This window comes from Dendropsophus ebraccatus, chromosome 11 (assembly GCF_027789765.1).
Source record: "Dendropsophus ebraccatus isolate aDenEbr1 chromosome 11, aDenEbr1.pat, whole genome shotgun sequence".
NCBI lineage: Eukaryota > Metazoa > Chordata > Amphibia > Anura > Hylidae > Dendropsophus > Dendropsophus ebraccatus.
The window spans coordinates 36,893,314-36,913,670 of NC_091464.1; the positions used below are offsets into that span (position 1 = coordinate 36,893,314).

The window sequence follows — 20,357 nt, forward strand, 5'->3', positions numbered from 1 at the left end:
TGAGGTATGTTTCTTAGTTGATTTGTATGTATTGGCAGCAATAATATCAATTTCAATGGGAATTCTTGTGAATCCCGTACAGAAGTGCTGCTGTTGGGGTACAGGACATTATAGTTGGGGGATAGAGATGAGGTGACAGGGATCTGGCAGGGATTGGGGATAGAGACAGAACTCCTGGATAGTTCTATGGACTCGATCAGGACATTATCCCCAGGAAGACACCGCTCCTGATATTACCTGCCAGTATCTATATCTATTCCACAATCACAGGAAAACCACACACTCAGCTTGTGCCCTAGTGCTATATCTATCTAGCTATATATATATATATATATATATATATATATATATATATATATATATATATATATATATACACTCATTTATATATATTCCCTCACTAGGGTATACAAACACATACAAACTACATATCTATATACTGTGTATGATGTTGTCTAGATAGATAGATAGATAGATAGATAGATAGATAGATAGATAGATAGATAGGAGATAGATAGATAGATAGATAGATAGATAGATAGATAGGAGACAGATAGATAGGAGGTAGATAGATAGATAGATAGATAGATAGATAGATAGATAGATAGATAGATAGATAGATAGATAGGAGATAGATAGAGGATAGATAGATAGATAGATAGATAGATAGATAGATAGATAGGAGATAGATAGAGGATAGATAGATAGACAGACAGATAGATAGATAGATATTAGATAGATACATACATAGATAGATAGATAGATAGATAGATATTAGATAGATAGATAGATAGATAGACAGACAGATATTAGAAAGATAGATAGATAGATAGATAGATAGATAGATAGATAGATAGATAGGAGATAGATAGATAGATAGATAGATAGATAGATAGATAGATAGATATTAGATAGATAGATAGATAGATAGATAGATAGATAGATAGATAGATAGATAGATAGATAGATAGATAGTGGGGCCACCTCTGGCTTGGCTGAGGCCAGTTCTAGGCTCCAGGACATTAGCAATCCGTCTCCAGATGTGGATTACACACAGAAGAAGTTCCCATTAGGACTCCTTGTATTTTTAAATACTGACTGTAAGCGATTCAAGTAGGTCTTTGTAAAATGCTCTTTTTATTAGATACGTTGGATAAGTGGGAGAGAGGGGGGTGATGGAGGGGACAGATGATCCATTAAACCTGCCCTGGATCACCATGCGGATGGATCCAGCATTATGGATGCTATATCACATCTAGAGCCCTGGAAAACACATCAAGCCCATGTTAATTCAATTAAGCCTTTAATCCATACATAGACAGGCGGGGATGGCAGCTACTTGGTAAGATTCGGGATATAAACCAGGGATAACATAGTTATTATTGAATTATTATGAGTATAGTGAAAATATACCTATAATATATAATATAAAAATAAATTAGTATATTGCTATAACGAATAGTACATAGTGTCTAATAACCTTGTACCATCACCGATATTCATGTATTTCACAAATAAGAAATACACCCTCTGGATTCTCATGAAACAATTATTCTGCATTTTATAGGTGAAATATATAGATATATATTCCCAATATAAGGATATTTATATATTAGTTTATTATAATTCCAGCCAGCTGTCTCTGTGGTGTCTTCTATCTGGTTATGTAGATGTGGGATTTTCCTTGGAAAAGCAATGTACTATGTATTTTGTGTACATGAAATGTACTGTATAAAAATAAGAGATGCTATTTCCCAACCATGTTATATCTCTGTGCCCTTTGGGTAAGAAGATTGAAGCTACTCTGTAATAATGGATTGGCAGCAGATGAATCCATGGTAATGAGGGGCTCCAGTCCAGGCTTTGGTGCCAACCATTGGCTAATGTGTGTATGAAGAGTAGCAGAGTGTGGCTGAGCCAATCCAGTAGCTCAGTGTAACACGTGGAGGAGAGGGCTGAGGAGCTGAGCTGTGCACTTCACTCCACTACTGCCTGCTGCCCTGAGCAAGAAGAGGGGGGACAGGGGACTGATGTGGTGCTGGGATCCTGCACACACTCTCATCATTGCCAGTAGCAGCAGCAGCAGCAGCCAGCACCCTGACAGACAGCCTGCCACCCTAACAGACAGCCTGCCACCCAGCAGCAGCAGCAGCAGCACAGAGAGGAGAAGAGGCCAGCAGCCGCTCCACCACAGCCATGAGCAGCCAGTATCATGAGGAGGCGACTGAGAGGCCGGAGTGCAAAAGTAAATCCCCCACCCTGCTCTCCTCCTATTGTATAGACAGTATCCTGGGCAGGAGAAGCCCCTGCAAGATGAGGCTGCTGGGCACCCAGGGCTTGCCACCCCTCACTGCCAGGACTGACCAGGACAAAAGTTTAGAAGGTAAGAGAAGAGCAGAGGAGGCCTGTGTGCCCGGCTTATGCTGCCACTACCAGCACACAAACTTCTAGCCTATGGCAAACCTTAGGAATATTTACTTTCCTTATCTACAGAACGGTCCCCTCGCTTATTGGGGTTATCAGTATTTGTGTTTATACTTTTATTACATATTTAGATTTTTTATCATTATTATATATATTATATATTTTATATGATTTTTCGTTTTCATCAAGAACTTCATAAATACATCAAGAATATTTTAGATTTCTGAACGCAAATTTATATATATATATATATATATATATATATATACTTTTTTTCCATCTGAAAAAAATATATATATAGCATAAAAAATGTATAGCATAAATACATAGAATATAATGGATAATACAAATATTACATATATATTATTGCGTTCTAATATATACATATATACACATACACACACGTTGTATACAGCATACTTTTATATATATATTGTATAGGGCATACTTTAAGATAAAAATATATATATATATATATATATATATATATACACACACACACATTGTATAGAGCATAATTTAAGACATATAAATACATTGAACAGAATACTTTAAGACATATATATACATACACACACACTGTATACAGAGTACTTTAAGACATATATATATATATATATATATTGTATACAGAATACTTTAAGACATATATATATATATATATATCTACATACACACACACTGTATAGAGTACTTTAAGATATATATATATATATATATATATATATATATATTATACAGAATACTTTAAGACATATATATATCTACATACACACACACTGTATACAGAGTACTTTAAGATATATATATATGTATATATATATATATATATATATATATATATATATTATACAGAATACATTACATAAAATTTTCATATTTTATGTCTGACAACTCTCCTATCCTATTCCATGCCTGGCTGATAGAAAAGTCCCAATCTGTGCCGTTCTTCCCCCCTGACCGTCCCGTCCTTCCCCCCTGATCCGTCCCGTCCTTCCCCCTCTGATCCGTCCCGTCTTCCCCCCTGGCACCCCGGCATGGCCGCAGCCGCTCTCCCCCAGCTCAGTACGTGCCCATGTAACTGTATCCCCTCAGTTGTGGCTTTAATAAACATATGGAGGGTTGAAGGTGAAATCTACTTGTACATGTGTTGAAATTCCTTGTTGACAGTAATTAGAGCGTTTCCAGAGGCATCCAATTACCAGAATGTGTGATGTTAACTGCACCATTCAATCTAGTGCACAGGAGAGTGACTCCACTATGGTGGGTGTGTGGTGGGAAATTGTTATCTTTACAGCAGAGGAGATAGAAGAGATAGCTCGGGGGATTAGCTCATACATCTTCATGGTCATTCCAACACTATAGTCCATCTTTTTCCTTGCGTATATATTGTATTTGATAGAGTATATATATATATATATATATATATATATATATATATATATATATGACACCTTTCTACATGTGTGACAATTGTACACCTTCTTCTGTCTTCTTTTCCTCTGTGAAGGTTCTCCAAAGAACAACTCGACTTTTGAGGCTGAGCTCCATCTACCTCCCAAGCTGAGGAGGCTGTATGGTCCTGTGGGGGCAGCTGGGCGGCTGCACCTCCAGTCTCTGCCCGATGCCAGGTCAGCAGTGCCCAGGGCGGATAAACCTGAGCGGCTACTACTACTGGGGGGAGCAGGAGAAAGCAGCTGGGAGAACCACAGCCTGAAGATCAGCCAGGCCCCACAGGTCAGCATCAGCCGCAGCAAGTCGTACAGAGAGAACAGCGCCCCCCTGCTGCGAGAGGAGCAGAGCAGTCCTGAGGGTCTCCAGCAGCCACTCCAGCCAGGAGCCTCTCTGCAGGACAGACTGGGAGTCATAGCCCAGAATCCAACAGAGGAGGAAGAAGAGGAGGAAGATGACGAGGAAGATGAAGAGGAGGATGAAGAAGAGGATGACACAGAGAAACAGCACAATAGTAATAACACCAGCAGCAGCAATCCTAATAGAGGACTCCTGAAGGAGCAGCACCCACCATACCAGCAGCAGCAGCAGCAAGCAGGGTGTGGGGCTGATGGAGACATGTCTCCTAAGGAGGAACTCCTACTTCACACCTCGGATGCTGATGGCAAAGATGGAGAGGACAGTGTGTGCCTGTCAGCTGGCAGTGACTCAGAGGAGGGCATGCTAAAGAGGAAACAGAGGAGGTATAGAACCACCTTCACCAGCTACCAGCTAGAAGAGTTAGAGAGGGCTTTCCAGAAGACCCACTACCCGGATGTCTTTACAAGGTAGCAATAAGTCTATATAGATGGGGAATGATGGGAAATAATAATTATATATATATATATATATATATATATATATATATATATATATATATATATATATATACCACTCTACTGTGCCTGCAAGTATCAGAACGAATATTACCATTTGCTTTATTTTATAGCAATTGTCCAACAATGATCAGAGCAATAGTGACTTATTATTTTTATAGTAACTGTCCTGCAATGATCAGAACAATAGGAACTTCTATTATTATTATTATTATTATTATTATTATTATTATTATTATTATTCTAGTTTCTCAGAATGATATTACCATGGAATTCCCAGCCTGCATTTAAATGACATTTTGTTGTCCGCGATTCCTATTTATATAGAGGCCGGTAATGGTTGTAATTCCCCGAGCAGAGAGAGGTTTCTATCACTACTGCCCAGTGTATTTATATCCCGCGTGTCAGCGATGCCACAGATGGGTCACATTGTGTGCGGATAGGAAGCGGAGTGCGATCCGCAATTCGCACATAGAGATCAGCAGCCAGAGCCTGAGACACCTGATCATTGTCATTTATACTAGAACTGAGGCAACAGAGAGATAGACGGAGAGAGAGAGAGGATAGATAGATAGATAGATAGATAGATAGATAGATAGATAGATAGATAGATAGATAGATAGATAGATAGATAGATAGATAGATAGGAAATAGATAGATGGGAAATAGATAGATAGATAGATAGATAGATAGGAAATAGATAGATAGATAGATAGATAGATAGATAGATAGATAGGAAATAGATAGATAGATAGATAGATAGATAGATAGATAGATAGATAGAAAATAGATAGATAGATAGATAGAAAATAGATAGATAGATAGATAGATAGTAAATAGAGAGATAGATAGATAGATAGATAGATAGATAGATAGATAGATAGAAAATAGAGAGATAGATAGATAGATAGATAGATAGATAGATAGATAGATAGGAAATAGATAGATAGATGGATGGGAGAGAGACATTATAGATAGATAAACACATATACAGACGTGCATAAATACAAAAATATAATTATATATTTTTTTAAATATATGACATATTGATAATATTCACACACTAAAACACGTAAAAAAATGCAGATTTTTTTAGAGTCCTGTTGACAAAAGAAAAAGACCCCGATGAGACTAAATAATTCTGACATCACAATAAACCATAGAAGTGGGGGGACCCAGCAAGTAGCTTCCTCTCACATTGCGGTATAACTAAAACTCCATATATTAGTTTATCGTTATTTATTTATTTATTTATTTATGTTTTTATTTTTTTATTTACTTGTGATTTTTATACAACATTATAAATAAATAACTATTCCTATTTACAGAACCAGTGGCTTCATTCCCAGCAGGTCTTTCCTTATTTACACAGCTGGTTCAGATCATTTTACTATCTCATATAATAATATAGTATATAATAATTCTATGTATATATGTATCATAAATAGCTTTATCTATCAGCAAATTATATTTTTCTATTAAAGTTGGTAAAGTTTATAATTCGGTGTACAGGCAGGCTTTCTACACAGCAGCTTGAGGCTATGTTCCTATTCTGGTCACAGTGTTTGTAGTCATAATCAGGAGTGGAACTGACCAGAAAAATTATAAAATTATAATGAAAAGATTTGCACTGGTTTTCTGTGTTTTCAACCAATTTTGGTTTTGACTGGAAAAAAAAAGACTGACCAAAAAACTGACGGAAATATGTGTGACCACAGCCTTATCTAGCACTGTTGCAATCTCATTATAAAGCAAACTAAATTTAACAGATATGTGTGAATATCAAAATTGTAATAACATAACAAGAACAAATAAATACGGCAGAATTTATGTCTGTATTTTGTAGCAGTATTCGTCAGGAATCGGTCCAAAATAGGGGGAAGTTGTATAACACTTTCCATCCAGTCTTCCTTTGAGGATCCACTCCTGGTTTTGCTCACAAATACTAAAATACTGACAACAATACTGCTATATAAAATTAGCTCTTTTTTTTTAATATACATTGATGAGTTATAAATATTTAGTGATTTAATTCTATTAAACTTTTGAAGTACAAAACATATATAGTACATACACACATATAAATACAAATACATATAAATACATACACACATATAAATACATGTAACACATATATAAATACATACATACACACACATTTTATATATATATATATATATATATATATATATATATATATACACACATAAATACAAATATATATAAATACATACAGACATACATACATACATAAATATATATATATATATATATATATATATATATATATATATGACACTCATATAAATACATATACATATAAATACATACGTGTGTATAGAGAAATGTCGATCTATTTATTCGCTCATGTATTGCCTGTATTAGTATTATATGATGTTATTTTGTCTACCATCTATTTGTTCCAATGATCTGATGCTATGTCTATGTTCCTGTAGAGAGGAGCTGGCCATGCGTCTGGACCTGACAGAAGCCAGGGTGCAGGTGAGTGCTGATCTGATGTCAGGGTGGGGGGACCCTCTATGTACACTATGGGATTTTGTCAGTCAGTCAGTCAGTCAGTCTATCTCTCCATCCATGGTTCTGTCCACCTGTTTGCCCTTTGCAGCCTATATATAGCAGCTCCAATGTCATCGCTGCAATCACCAACTAAATGCTGCACTGAAAACAAATCAATCTCCCCTGAGTCCAGGAATTAATTAATCAAACAAGCTGCAATTATTCCATTCCACCTCTGATCAGTGGGAAGGCCACTGGGGAGAAGCTCTACTGCCCATCCACCATGGCTGGGGTAGGTGGAGGAGGGCAGGTGCCAACCCTATGGGGGAATGAATTGGTTGGTCCCATTGTATAGAGACCTGGTTGTTATAGACAACTGTGCTGAGCTCCAGGCAGGTATTTGGCTGGGATGAAGCCTCCAATAAAAGCACACTTAGTCCTAGAGCAAACATGGCTATTCCATGGCAGAGGGCTGTTTGATTTGCCCAAGGAGCTGGGCTAATGCTATTTGATTTGCCATTTTTTGTGATAGCATTGATCTAATGGCTGCCCTGGGAGTGAGTGCAATGCTATTAGAGGTGTTTGCTCTCCATATCCTGATCCAGGGCTCCTAAGCACAGAGACGATAAACATTGGGATGCCCTGATTGCCAACAGCAAGCAGATGTCTCCCAGCAAATCACTTTACTGCTACAATCAGGGGCTGATAAAGCCTCATAAATTCCATATGGCTCATTTAATACACAACAGCTTCTTGCATTAGCTGGGGGGGCTGCAGGGCCCCCTCGTTTTTTGTTGACACATTTCTCCATTGTCAAACAGGAAAGTCTGGGGACCTAGCACCAGGGGGACAGTCGTGGGAAAGTCAACGAAGAATCACCAAATGTTCCTATAGTCACAGAGAAAGTAGCCTAGAACTAGTATAGAACTACATTGTTAACATGTGCATGTGTATGTTCCTAATCCAGTCACAGTATATAATATCTGTCTATTATATGCACTAAAAGTGTAGATTTGGTGAAGATTTTTGTTCAAATACAAAGGTGTCAGGTGATTTCCGGTCATATCAAACTATTACAATTTAGAATAAAGAACAAAAGAAATAATAATAATAATAATAATAATAATAATAATAATAATAATAATAATAATAATAATAATAATGTGTCAATATTAGAATTTCGTTTTAGTCTTTGATCTTTATTTAAAATGTAATCGAATGAGATAGAACCAAGTAGTACAAGCTAAAGGGGACACAACAATAAAGCAATAGCTCCCGTGTTAGCGACGTTATGAGTGCAGTGATATTGCCGCACTGTGTACACACCGACACATAAGCTGCTGGTTTATGACCCAGAGAGCGCTGTCTATGGAGTTTATAGAGCGGTATGAGGCGTTTACGAGCAGGTTTATAGGTGATCGTCCTCCTGCTACCTGGGCTGCTGTCATATACACCACACATCTATATAGTCTAGTCCAGGGATGGGGACTCTCTACAGCACATAGGATATAGTCTATCTTTCTGTCTGTGGATAGATGTTCTTCCAGTTTGGTTTATATGTGCATATGATTTATATGTATATTATGGGATTATTATCTTTTTAAACGATCTTTAAACAATGAATATATTTACCGGACATATGCACCCAGATTTATATATATATATATATATATATTACACGAATATATATACATATATATATATATATATATATATATATATATATATATATATATATATATATATATGTGTGTGTGTGTGTTCTGGAACGACTGTAGCTGTGTGCATGTGTGCTGCTGCAGGCAGGTGTGATCAGGCTCCTCATCAGTCTCCTCTATTATACAGAGCCGCAGTAATGTGATCGCAGGCTGGAGTTGCGGCAATCACCTGCAGTACACAGCGCTCTTATTAATCAGCTACTAGGACATTATATGCCGGTGTGCTCTAATATACCTGCTATCTATCTGTAATATATCTGCTATCTATCTGTAATATACCTGTTATCTATCTGTAATATACCTGGTAGCTGTAATATACCTGCTATCTAGCTGTAATATACCTGCTATCTACTTGTAATATATCTGCTATCTGTATATATCTGCTATCTGTATATACCTGCTAGCTGTAATATATCTGCTATCTGTAATATACCTGCTAGCTGTAATATATCTGCTAGCTGTATATATCTGTTATCTGTATATACCTGCTAGCTGTATATATCTGCTATCTGTATATACCTGCTAGCTGTAATATATCTGCTATCTGTATATACCTGCTAGCTGTAATATATCTGCTATCTGTAATATACCTGCTAGCTGTATATACCTGCTAGCTGTAATATATCTGCTAGCTGTATATACCTGCTAGCTCTAATATATCTGCTATCTGTATACACCTGCTAGCTGTATATATCTGCTATCTGTAATATACCTGCTAGCTGTAATATACCTGCTAGCTGTATATATCTGCTATCTGTATACCCCTGCTATGCTGCAGCCGCCGTTATATTCTACTCTGCAGCAGGAGAATCTAATAGTTAATTACTACGAATATTAGATCTGCGATCTTTTCAGCTGTACTCAAGGTTATTTTGTTCATAATTAAGAACAAATAAATATATATACATTATGCACCTGCTGTTCTACTTTTTAGTTGCACTTGTAGATGTATATCGTATACCTAGTAGGAGGCTTATATAAGTCTTTTCTGCCTCTCAGGTTTGGTTTCAAAACCGAAGAGCCAAGTGGAGGAAGAGGGAGAAGGCCGGTGCCCAGAGCCATGCCCCCGGCTTGCCCTTCCCAGGCCCTCTGTCCGCCAGCCACCCGCTGAGCCCCTACCTAGATGCCAGTCCCTTCCCCCCGCACCATCCTGCCTTGGACTCCGCTTGGACCGCCGCTGCCGCCGCTGCTGCCGCCGCCTTCCCCAGCCTACCTCCCCCGCCCGGCTCCACCTCGTTACCTCCCAGCGGGACCCCACTAGGACTCAGCACTTTCCTGGGGGCGGCTGTGTTCCGGCACCCGGCCTTCATCAGTCCCGCATTCGGCAGGTAAATCCTCAGCTACGTCATACTTGACAGTGCTACGTCATAGAATTATAATATATGACGTCACTGTGGGTCGTTCTGTATCTCTCACAGTTTTTTCATTTCCTCTTTAAACACGTTATCTAAGGACATGCTGGGAGTTGTAGTGATATAGAAAGGATTACATTACATGAAAATGCATAATGAATCAATTGGAGACATAACCAGTGACCCACCATGACCTGGCATGTAGTACCTGGGTGGCACAAGCTCCAGGGTGGGTGGGCTACCAGTTACCTCTTATAAAATAATCATTGTCACCGCTCCCAAGACTACTATATGGCTAATAATATTCACAGTAATAATAATAATAATAATAATAATAATAATAATACTCCCAGAAACGTATTTATTTACATGTTTCTGGAAATGACTGAAGATATCTCAAATAAAGTAGTCATTAAAGGGGCAGATATCTATTATGGGGGCAGGTATTTATTATGGGGGCAGATATTTATTATAGGGGAAGATATCTATTATGGGGGCAAGTATTTATTATGGGAGCAGGTTTTTATTATGGGGCAGATATTTATTATGGGGGCAGGTATCTATAATAGGGGCAGATATCTATTATAGAGGCAGATATCTATTATAGGGGCAGATATTTATTATAGGGGCAGGTATCTATAATAGGGACAGATATTTATTATGGGGGCAGGTATCTATAATAGGGGCAGATATCTATAATAAGGGCAGATATTTGACTGGAATTTCATACAGTGATCATCTCTTCAGATTGAGGATACAGAGTTTTCCCACCCCCCCTCTTCAGGTCATACTCACCCTCACCCCGACCGCAGCTACAGTCCCCCTTACCTCCTTTCCGGCATTTTTGGGTGAGCTCCACCAGTTCAGCAGAAGCCAGGCCATGGCTCATCTAGTTGTCTATGAAAGTTGTCTCCAATATATGGTGGAGTGAGGGCAATGAGGCTTCTGCATATGGAGGGACTGTGTAATAGTCATTTCTGGGTTTTGTTTTGATGCCCCCTAAAATGGCGGGATCGGCAACACCTCTAAAAGTTAGGAAGAACTCCAGAATATGTGCTGCCCTAACAGTTCTCCTAATGTGCAAAATGTTAAAAATTAAAGTGTCACATTTTTTTTTAATGGAGATGACAACATACTATTTTATTACTTTTTTTAATTATTTTATTTTTTTGCACCATTTTGGCTGCCCTTGAGCCATTCTCTGGTACATGAGCTCCCCTTCTGCAGTGTCTGACTCCTCTGCTCCTGTCACTGCTCAGCTCAGGGCTCTGCACACTATAGTATCTCTCAGTAGCACAGCCAAGTGTCTTTAAATATCACAGCAAGGAAGCTGATGATCACAAGCCTGGCTAATGGAGAGTCTATAAATCTCACTGGCTCTCCTGGGCCTGTCACCTGTATTTTGGGGGCTTCTGTGGCTAGAGCAGTAACACATCTATAGCAAAGTCTAATTGCTCTTCTGTCATTCAGCTGTGATGCCAGGTCTCTGATGGAGATTTGACATTCAGCTGAAGGAAAAAAATATATAAGCATTACTTATAGCTATAGAGAGAGAGAGAGAGAGAGAGAGAGAGAGAGAGAGAGAGAGAGAGAGAGAGAGAGAGAGAGAGAGAGAGAGAGAGAGAGGGGCCACCAGTGTGGAGAGGCAGCTAAAGGGACATTCAACCTAAAGTCTCTGAATGATTGGGATGCAAACTCTTGTTATCATAGCCTGACATAGGAGCCTTTCTATGCTGACCACTGCTTAGGTGATGATTTGGTAAGATATGATTGGATAGCAATTACAAGCAAAAATCTAGTATCCCCCCCCCCCTCTCCAAACCTGGCCATATACCTGTAGAGACCATCATATTTACTGTCCATCAATATAACTGAAGATCAGAATCAGATTAAAGCTATATTCATGAGTGGCAAATCTATTGCAGAAATTTCTGCACATGCTACAGACACTACTACCCCATTCAGATGAATGGAATGGATTCTTCCATCGCAGAAATGTCCAGAAGTGGGTCCAAAACACAGAAAAAAGGTGCAAATCTTTCCATTATAGTTTTTTTTGTCTGTATCGGTTTTAGTACAAACAAATATTGTTCCAAATAAAGGGTTAAAAATGAGGACCATAATACTAGTGTGCACACAGCCCTACACTAATAATTCTAGCTCCATCTCTATCTATCTATCTATCTATCTATCTATCTATCTATCTATCTATCTATCTATCTATCTATCTATCTATCTATCTCTATATTTGTGTGGATAGATAGATAGATAGATAGATAGATAGATAGATAGATAGATAGATAGATAGATAGATAGATAGATAGATAGATAGATAGATAGGAGATAGATAGGAGATTAGGAGATAGATAGATAGATAGATAGATAGATAGATAAGAGATAGATAGATAGATAGATAGATAGGAGATAAATACATAGATAGATAGATAGGACATAGATAGATAGATAGATAGATAGATAGATAGATAGATAGATAGATAGATATCGAAGAAAATTCCGCAGCACACCAGCTTGTAGTGAAAAAAGAGTAGTATTTATTGCAAGTAGTAAAAACACAAAAGAGATAGATAGATAGATAGATAGATAGATAGATAGATAGATAGATAGATAGGAAATAGATAGATAGATAATAGATAGATAGATAGGAGATAGATAGATAGATAGATAGGAGAGAGATAGATAGATAGATAGATAGATAGATAGATAGATAGATAGATAGATAGGAGAGAGATAGATAGATAGATAGATAGATAGATAGATAGATAGATAGGAGATAGATAGATAATAGATAGATAGGAGAGAGATAGATAGATAGATAGATAGGAGATAGATAGATAGATAGATAGATAGATAGATAGATAGATAGGAGATAGATAGATAGATAGATAGGAGATAGATAGATAGATAGATAGGAGATAGATAGATAGATAGATAGATAGATAGATAGATAATAGATAGATAGGAGAGAGATAGATAGGAGATAGATAGATAGATAGGAGATAGATAGATAGATAGATAGATAGATAGATAGATAGATAGGAGATAGATAGATATATAGATAGATAGGAGATAGATAGATAGATAGATAGATAGATAGATAGATAGATAGGAGATAGATAGATAGATAATAGATAGATAGGAGAGAGATAGATAGGAGATAGATAGATAGATAGGAGATAGATAGATAGATAGATAGATAGATAGATAGATAGATAGATAGATAGATAGATATGTTACTATTACACCAGAACTATACCCTGCTATTGTTGTGGACCCCCCCCCCCCCCCTTAATATTTCACATAACTTGTAAAATACAAATTGACAATTCTAATATGACATTTTAGCCAGGTCCCTTTGCACTCCATGACTAGTTATTATGGAAAATTACTTTTATGAACGGAACTTTTTTAAGTTTAGAAATAACTGTGCCCAATGATGGGGATATGTTCTATTCCATCATAGATACATTGCTATAAATACAATGGAGAGATTTACAACCGCAATGATATAGTGTGATTGCAGGAAAATGGCAATTGATGCAACTGCTGCGTTTATTATTATGCTGTTCCCCAGCAGGTGTGGCTGGAGACGGGGAATGGAGCACACACTAGATCTCTGTACACTCTCTCCTCCTCTGACCACCCTGTCCCTTTGCTCTGCAGGCTCTTCTCCACCATGGCTCCCCTGACCAGCGCTTCCACCGCCGCCGCTCTCCTCAGGCAGCCCAGCCCGGCCGTGGAGAGTGCAGTGCCCCCTGGCGGCCTGTCAGACCCAGCTACAGCCGCAGCGGACAGACGGGCGTCCAGTATAGCAGCCCTCAGGCTGAAAGCTAAAGAGCACGCAGCACAGCTCACACAGCTCAACATCATCCCCGGGAACAGCACAGGGAAGGAGGTGTGCTAAGCCCGGGGAGGGGGGTGCTAAACCCGGGGAGGGGGGTGCTAAACCCGGGGAGGGGGGGTGCTAAGCCCGGGGAGGGGGGTGCTAAGCCCGGGCCTCCCCCACCTCACCAACCAGACCAAATGGAGGAACAGCCGAGGACCAGAGACTCCAGGACTGTGCTAGATGTCTCACAGTAATAATGAGTGTACTACATTATGCAGCTCCACAGCAGTAACCTTGGTACTGTATGACGTCACTGCTCCCCGTGACGTCATAGTATTCTTATAGTTAAGCAAAAGAAAAGCCAGTTTTATTTCTCCTCCTACAATGCATTTGTCTTTCTTTTGTTTCTTGGACATTCCCTCACTCCTTTTAACCCTGCCTCTGCCAGGATGTTCTCCTTCATCATTTATTCAGGACTTTTTGCCATTGATGCATAACAAACTCGTCTTTTGCTGAATGATCTATTCTAGTCAGTGCACTTACAAGAGATGTATATCTGTATTGTATTCTTTTCTTTAGCTTACACCAACCAAGGTTTTCTTTTTTTTTGTTTTTGTTTTTATACCAAACCAAAGGGAAATGAACTGTCAGATTTATGGACTGTTGAAGTCACTAAACTGTGATTACTGATTCTGTACATAATAACATTGTTATAAAAAAAAAGAAAAAAATAAGGAAAAAGAGCTTTGTATATTTGAAATGTTATAAAAAGAATTGCACTCAGTGTAGTGTTGTAAGTTTGTCGGACTGTAGAATTCTATCTGTGTTGTAGATACCACACGGTTCCTAGCACAAATATTTATGTAAAAAAAACCCTTTATTTAACTTATTAACTGTAGAGCTTTCCAAACCTTTAAATCAATGCTACCGTACCTGTGTAATGTTGTCTTATTGTCATCATTTGCCAGGCTTTCCTTTGAGAAAGTGTGCCACCCAGAATAAAAAAAAAAAAAAAAAAAAGTAAAAAAAAAAATCTAAAAGAAAAAACTAAAAAACTATGTTTAACTAAACCTGGAGCCTTTTCCATCCATAAACGTATATGATTGATGATGTGTGTGAGTGCAAGGAGTGTTTGTTGTCGCTTATCCTCATGTATGGAATATATCGATCATTGATTTCACTAAATTTTTAATGGGCTATTCTATAAAAAAAGTGGGGGCTCTTTATTATTATTTTTATTATTATTTTTTTTTTTTATGACGTCAGTTGGGTTCCCACTCTTAAAGGTAAACAGGTTCTAATGAAGTGGAGTTCATATATCCATAAGCACAAGGATACACGTCTACTAAAACCAGGGACTGGCTTCATTTTTACTGTTATAATAAATCATTTGATCCATATGTTCATCCTGAAGCAATGCAAATGGAATCTACTGTGATCATTTTATCATTAGAATACTATCCCTTCATCACTGCTTTGGTGTGTGTTTTCATTAGGCCTTATATAGGTGACAATATCCCTTTAATACATGGATATAATGGGGGAGATTTATCAAACATGGTGTAAAGTGAAACTGGCTCAGTTGCCCCTAGCAACCAATCAGATTCCACCTTTCATTTCCCACAGACTCTTTGGAAAATGAAAGGTGGAATCTGATTGGTTGCTAGGGGCAACTGAGCCAGTTTCACTTTACACCATGTTTGATAAATCTCCCCCATTATCTTTAAGATACGCAGATTCTAATATAAAAGTATTGTTTTTGACATGAAGGATCATCATAGTGATGTTAGGCTATACTGTAATATGCGGCCTACGGTGATAAGATACAATTATACACAATCAATTATATACCATGGTTAATATTAGCACACCAAAACCAAATCTGCCCACTCGTTTACCATATTGTAGTAGCCACTGACCAATCTGATGGAGCCCACATATAAAAAATGAAAATGGCAACCGAATCAAGCCTGGCCATATATATATATATATATATATATATATATATATATATATATCAATGTTTCATAGTATTACTGATCTCACCATGACACATGATGAAGATCTATTAAAGCTGTAGATATTTGGGGAGGGAGAACAATGCGATACATAGAAAAATATGGAACATGTATTTTGTAAAATAACATATAACAAGTCTGAACCGTGAACCCCACTATATCAAAAGGCCACGTGGCACTCTGATGGCACTTAATGGGCATCTCTCGCTACACATGCAGAACCATTACTGGACATATCAGTAAATTGGTCCTCTATTATCAGATTTAAGCCCAGGAAAATGAGAAAAATGCCTAACAAATCAAACCCAAAGCATCTTGATTATGATCTAGTTGCTGAGACTGAGCCCCAGATGACAGGATCTCCTTTTATGTGTCCAATATTAAACACAAGGGCCATATTATTCGGTGACAGAAGTACTTTATGTCACAGAAAAACATTTTGGACAGGGAGTAACGGACAGAAAAAATGCCATATCCGATACATGGAAATTATATAGGCACATTATGTTCTTTAAACACTGCTGCCTTGAAAGATATCATTGTCTCTCCTGACAGTCCCGTGGCTGCCTAGCTTATTGCCTGGGTAATGTCTATTTTCTGCCTTTCAGCAATCAGTTCTATTTTATGTTCAGTTTATTTTTAAGTGTTCTTATTGTTTGCTGGGGGAAAAAAAATCACTAGGGTCTAATTTAGTCAAATAAGCTGTAAAACATCCAAAATAACAAAAAACGTCTTCGGTTAGGAATCAAAAGGAAACTTTCAGGGTGGATGAGAGTTTCACAATCTTCATCCTCTTGTGTCCTTCCATCTGGGCAAACCAGACAGCTACACAGACAGGGACACCCCCTGCTTATGGCTATGTGCCTTGGATGGTCCCATTCCCTTTGCCAGAACTGGCCCATTAGACATTGGAAGGGTGAGTGTGAAGGCAAAGGCTCATCTGCCTAACAAAACCTGGCGCCATTATGGGGCTCTCACCCTTCTATATATGTAACTGCATAGGTAAAAGAGAAAAAGAGGACAATGAAATACAAGGGAGACAGTGTTTGTTAGTTTAAATGGAGAAATATATACTTTAAAACAGGGGTAGGGAACCTTGGCTCTCCAGCTGTTGCAAAACTACAACTCCCATCATGCCTGGACAGTTGTAGTTTTGCAACATCTTCAGAGCCAAGGTTCCCTATCCCTGCTAAAGAGGTTGTTAAGAAAGAGAACCCTGGTGCATAAGATCTGTACAGAGTTTAGGGACCAGCCATTACAACCTTACAATAATTCAGTAGGGTAGGTTGTATTCCATAATGATTGTGCTCTATGTTGTAGGATACAGTGTGCACCATACCATGGCATAGAGATTAGCAAACCAGTATGTACATAACCGCCTCTATCTCTTTGCCCAATCTATATTACAGAAAAACGGAAAGAAAATCCAAATTATTGCACACCAGAAAAATGACGTCCGTCAGAAAATATAGCATAGAAAACAAGAATTATTAAGACATTAGTCTATTATTTCCATCAAGTCCTGACAGCTCCATCAGGCACAATATTTCAACTTACTTAGATATTATCCATTACCAATTTAATTGTGTGTACGTGGACTTCAGACAAGATCTTCCTTTGCTGCTAGTCCAATTTATTGCATAACTGTAAATCCTTATTCGGTTAATATTCGTAATGTCTTAAACAATTACTTTGTGTGTAATGTTACTTAGAATAATATGATGCCTTTGTAGAAAATAGAAGACCAAGGTCGATACTGACAACCATGCATAAAATCATATGAAAAGAATTATTTTTTCTCTACGTGTTTCAATGCCTGATTGGCATCTTCATCAGAACTCTGCTTTAAGATGCAGGTATTTGGAAGCTCTAATGCACTGCTAGGACAACATGTTTCTCCAGAGTATGGCAATATCCCAGATGTGGTATATACTGCTGTTTAAGCACATGGCAGGGCTCGGAAGGAAAGAAGTGCCATTTGGCTTTATTCATAGCCAGATTCTGCTGTTATGATTTTTGAGAAACATCTGTGACTTACGAGTAAAAGAGCTTACACATTTCATTGGCCAACAACTGTATGAGCTCTGAAATGAAATATTAAAGAGATGTGGTCCTATTCTAAAAATTATACCCGTCAAGAGATTCATCTAGGGGTGTAGTTTTTTTGTTTGTTTTTTTTTTTAATTAGGTGCATTTTGCCCACACATATTTCAGGGCACAATACATGGTGTCCATCTTTTGCCACTGAAGACAAACACCCCATAATTGGAATACAGCCTGCTGTTCTGGCAAACTGCTAGGCTCAGAATGGACAATCATTTGGCTTTTGGAGCAGGGCCGGCGTCAGCACAGGGCTTACCTGGGCAAGTGCTGGGGCCCACAGTGCCTCTAGGGGCCCAGAGAAGGATAGGGGCCCGGAGTTCTAATGTTCACCCTGCACTGTAGTGCTGAACATCAGAAGACACAGTAGCAGGACCTGCACAGACAGAAAAAAAGGGTGAAGGACCTGATCACATGATCGGAAGGTCCTCAACCTCACAGTGTGAAGAACAGCCTGACAGAGAGAAAGAGGGAGAAGACTGAGCTGTAAGTGCTGTGTGTCAAAGTCAGAGTGTATCAGTGTCATTATATCAGTGTCTGTCTTTCAGTGCCAGTCAGTCAGTGTATGTGTCTTTGTGTATGTTAGTGGTATCTCAAGTGATTGTGCATAGTATGCGGATAATGGGTGCATAGTAGATAGATGAGGGGCCCGCTGAGGCTCTGTCACCCAAGGGCCCACAAAAACCTGGAGCCGGCCCTGTTTTGGAGCCATTGCGTTTGGTAGAAGTTTCGTTTAGGGTTTTACCAATGTTCCAATGTTGGGCATATGTGCACAATACAAGGCATGACAAGATGGTATAATAATGGAGAAAATATATAATAAAATTGATAATCCATAAATGTGTGGCACGCCAAGGCAGTTGTCACACTCATGAATTATGTCTTGGGAGAAAGTGATGTCCTTGTACAATAGGGGCGGCATCACTTCCAGCAGAGGTATCTGTGCTCTCCCTTTCCTACTTCCCAAATGTTAGAGCCTTGATAATTACCTTTCATACCTGAAGAAATGTTCCATCTGGGCCTCCACATTGAGAGAGCATGTAACCATTAACAATGCCATCTACAATGTGCATGGCCAGCATTACATACCACACCTTTGTTCTCCAAATGGCACTATATGACTTCAGCATTTTATCCAAGAGATCAACCCTGCCATGTACCTATTATAGTTCAGGATAGAATGTGGCGTAGAGGGTGCTGCCATGTTCATGTATTGTTGTCAATATAGAACACCCATCTGGGGTGTAATGATGCGAGCTCGATAGCTAAGTCCCCAAGCTCATACCAGTTGAACCAGCTGCAAACAGCAGGCGGCACCTACAGCTAATGGCCAACATTAGCGATCATTCCATTGCTGTTCACTGGGCACCTCTGCAATGTGATTGCGGGGTGAAGCACTCCCCTTTTTACATTTTTCAAATAAAAAATGTAAAGAAAAATAAATATAAGCATACTTGATATCACTGCATGTTGAATTTTCTAAACTATTAAATTATAATATTCCTGATCCTGTATGGTCAATTACTTAAAGCGACTCTGTACCCACAATCTGACCCCCCCCCCCCCCCCCCCGCCAAACCGCTTGTACCTTTGAATAGCTGCTTTTTAATCCAAGATCTGTCCTGGGGTCCGTCGGCAGGTGATGCAGTTATTGTCCTAAAAAATAACTTTTAATCTTGCAGCCCTGTGCCCAACGGGCGTGGCCTAGATTGTGTATGCATTAGGCTGGGACAACCTCTCTGTCCCTCCTCCCCGGCGGGGAGGAGGGACTGAGGGGTGGAGCAAAGTTAAAGCAAAGATATTCTAACCAACACCTGTTGGGCCTATGGCTGCAAGTTTAAAAGTTGTTTTTTAGGACAATAACTTCATCACCTGCCGAATGGACCCCAGGACAGATCTTGGATTAAAAGCAGCTATCCGAAGGTACAAGTGATTGTGGGGGTCAGATTGTGGGTACAGAGTCGCTTTAAACAAACATATAATAATAATAAAAATTAGGGAATAGGCAACTTCAAAAAGTACGCAGTACGTCACCGCAGCCCTGCCTGGAATATTTA

At 38.6% G+C, this 20,357-nt stretch overlaps 1 protein-coding gene across 2 annotated transcripts; it reads left to right on the forward strand.

The window, feature by feature from the left end:
• Positions 1 to 1,953: 1,953 nt before the first annotated feature.
• ARX (aristaless related homeobox) lies at positions 1,954 to 14,282 on the forward strand. 2 transcript variants are annotated; one of them, XM_069944844.1, is made up of 6 exons: positions 1,954 to 2,383; positions 3,935 to 4,703; positions 7,208 to 7,253; positions 9,986 to 10,314; positions 12,264 to 12,367; positions 14,020 to 14,137. In XM_069944844.1, exons 1-6 carry the CDS (start codon positions 2,197 to 2,199, stop codon positions 14,043 to 14,045), a joined length of 1,461 nt encoding a protein of 486 aa, XP_069800945.1. In that variant the 5' UTR covers positions 1,954 to 2,196; the 3' UTR covers positions 14,046 to 14,137. The 2 variants fall into 2 exon arrangements, with proteins under 2 accessions (XP_069800945.1, XP_069800944.1); XM_069944843.1 differs by lacking the exon at positions 12,264 to 12,367 and having other exon boundaries at positions 14,020 to 14,282.
• Positions 14,283 to 20,357: the final 6,075 nt, after the last annotated feature.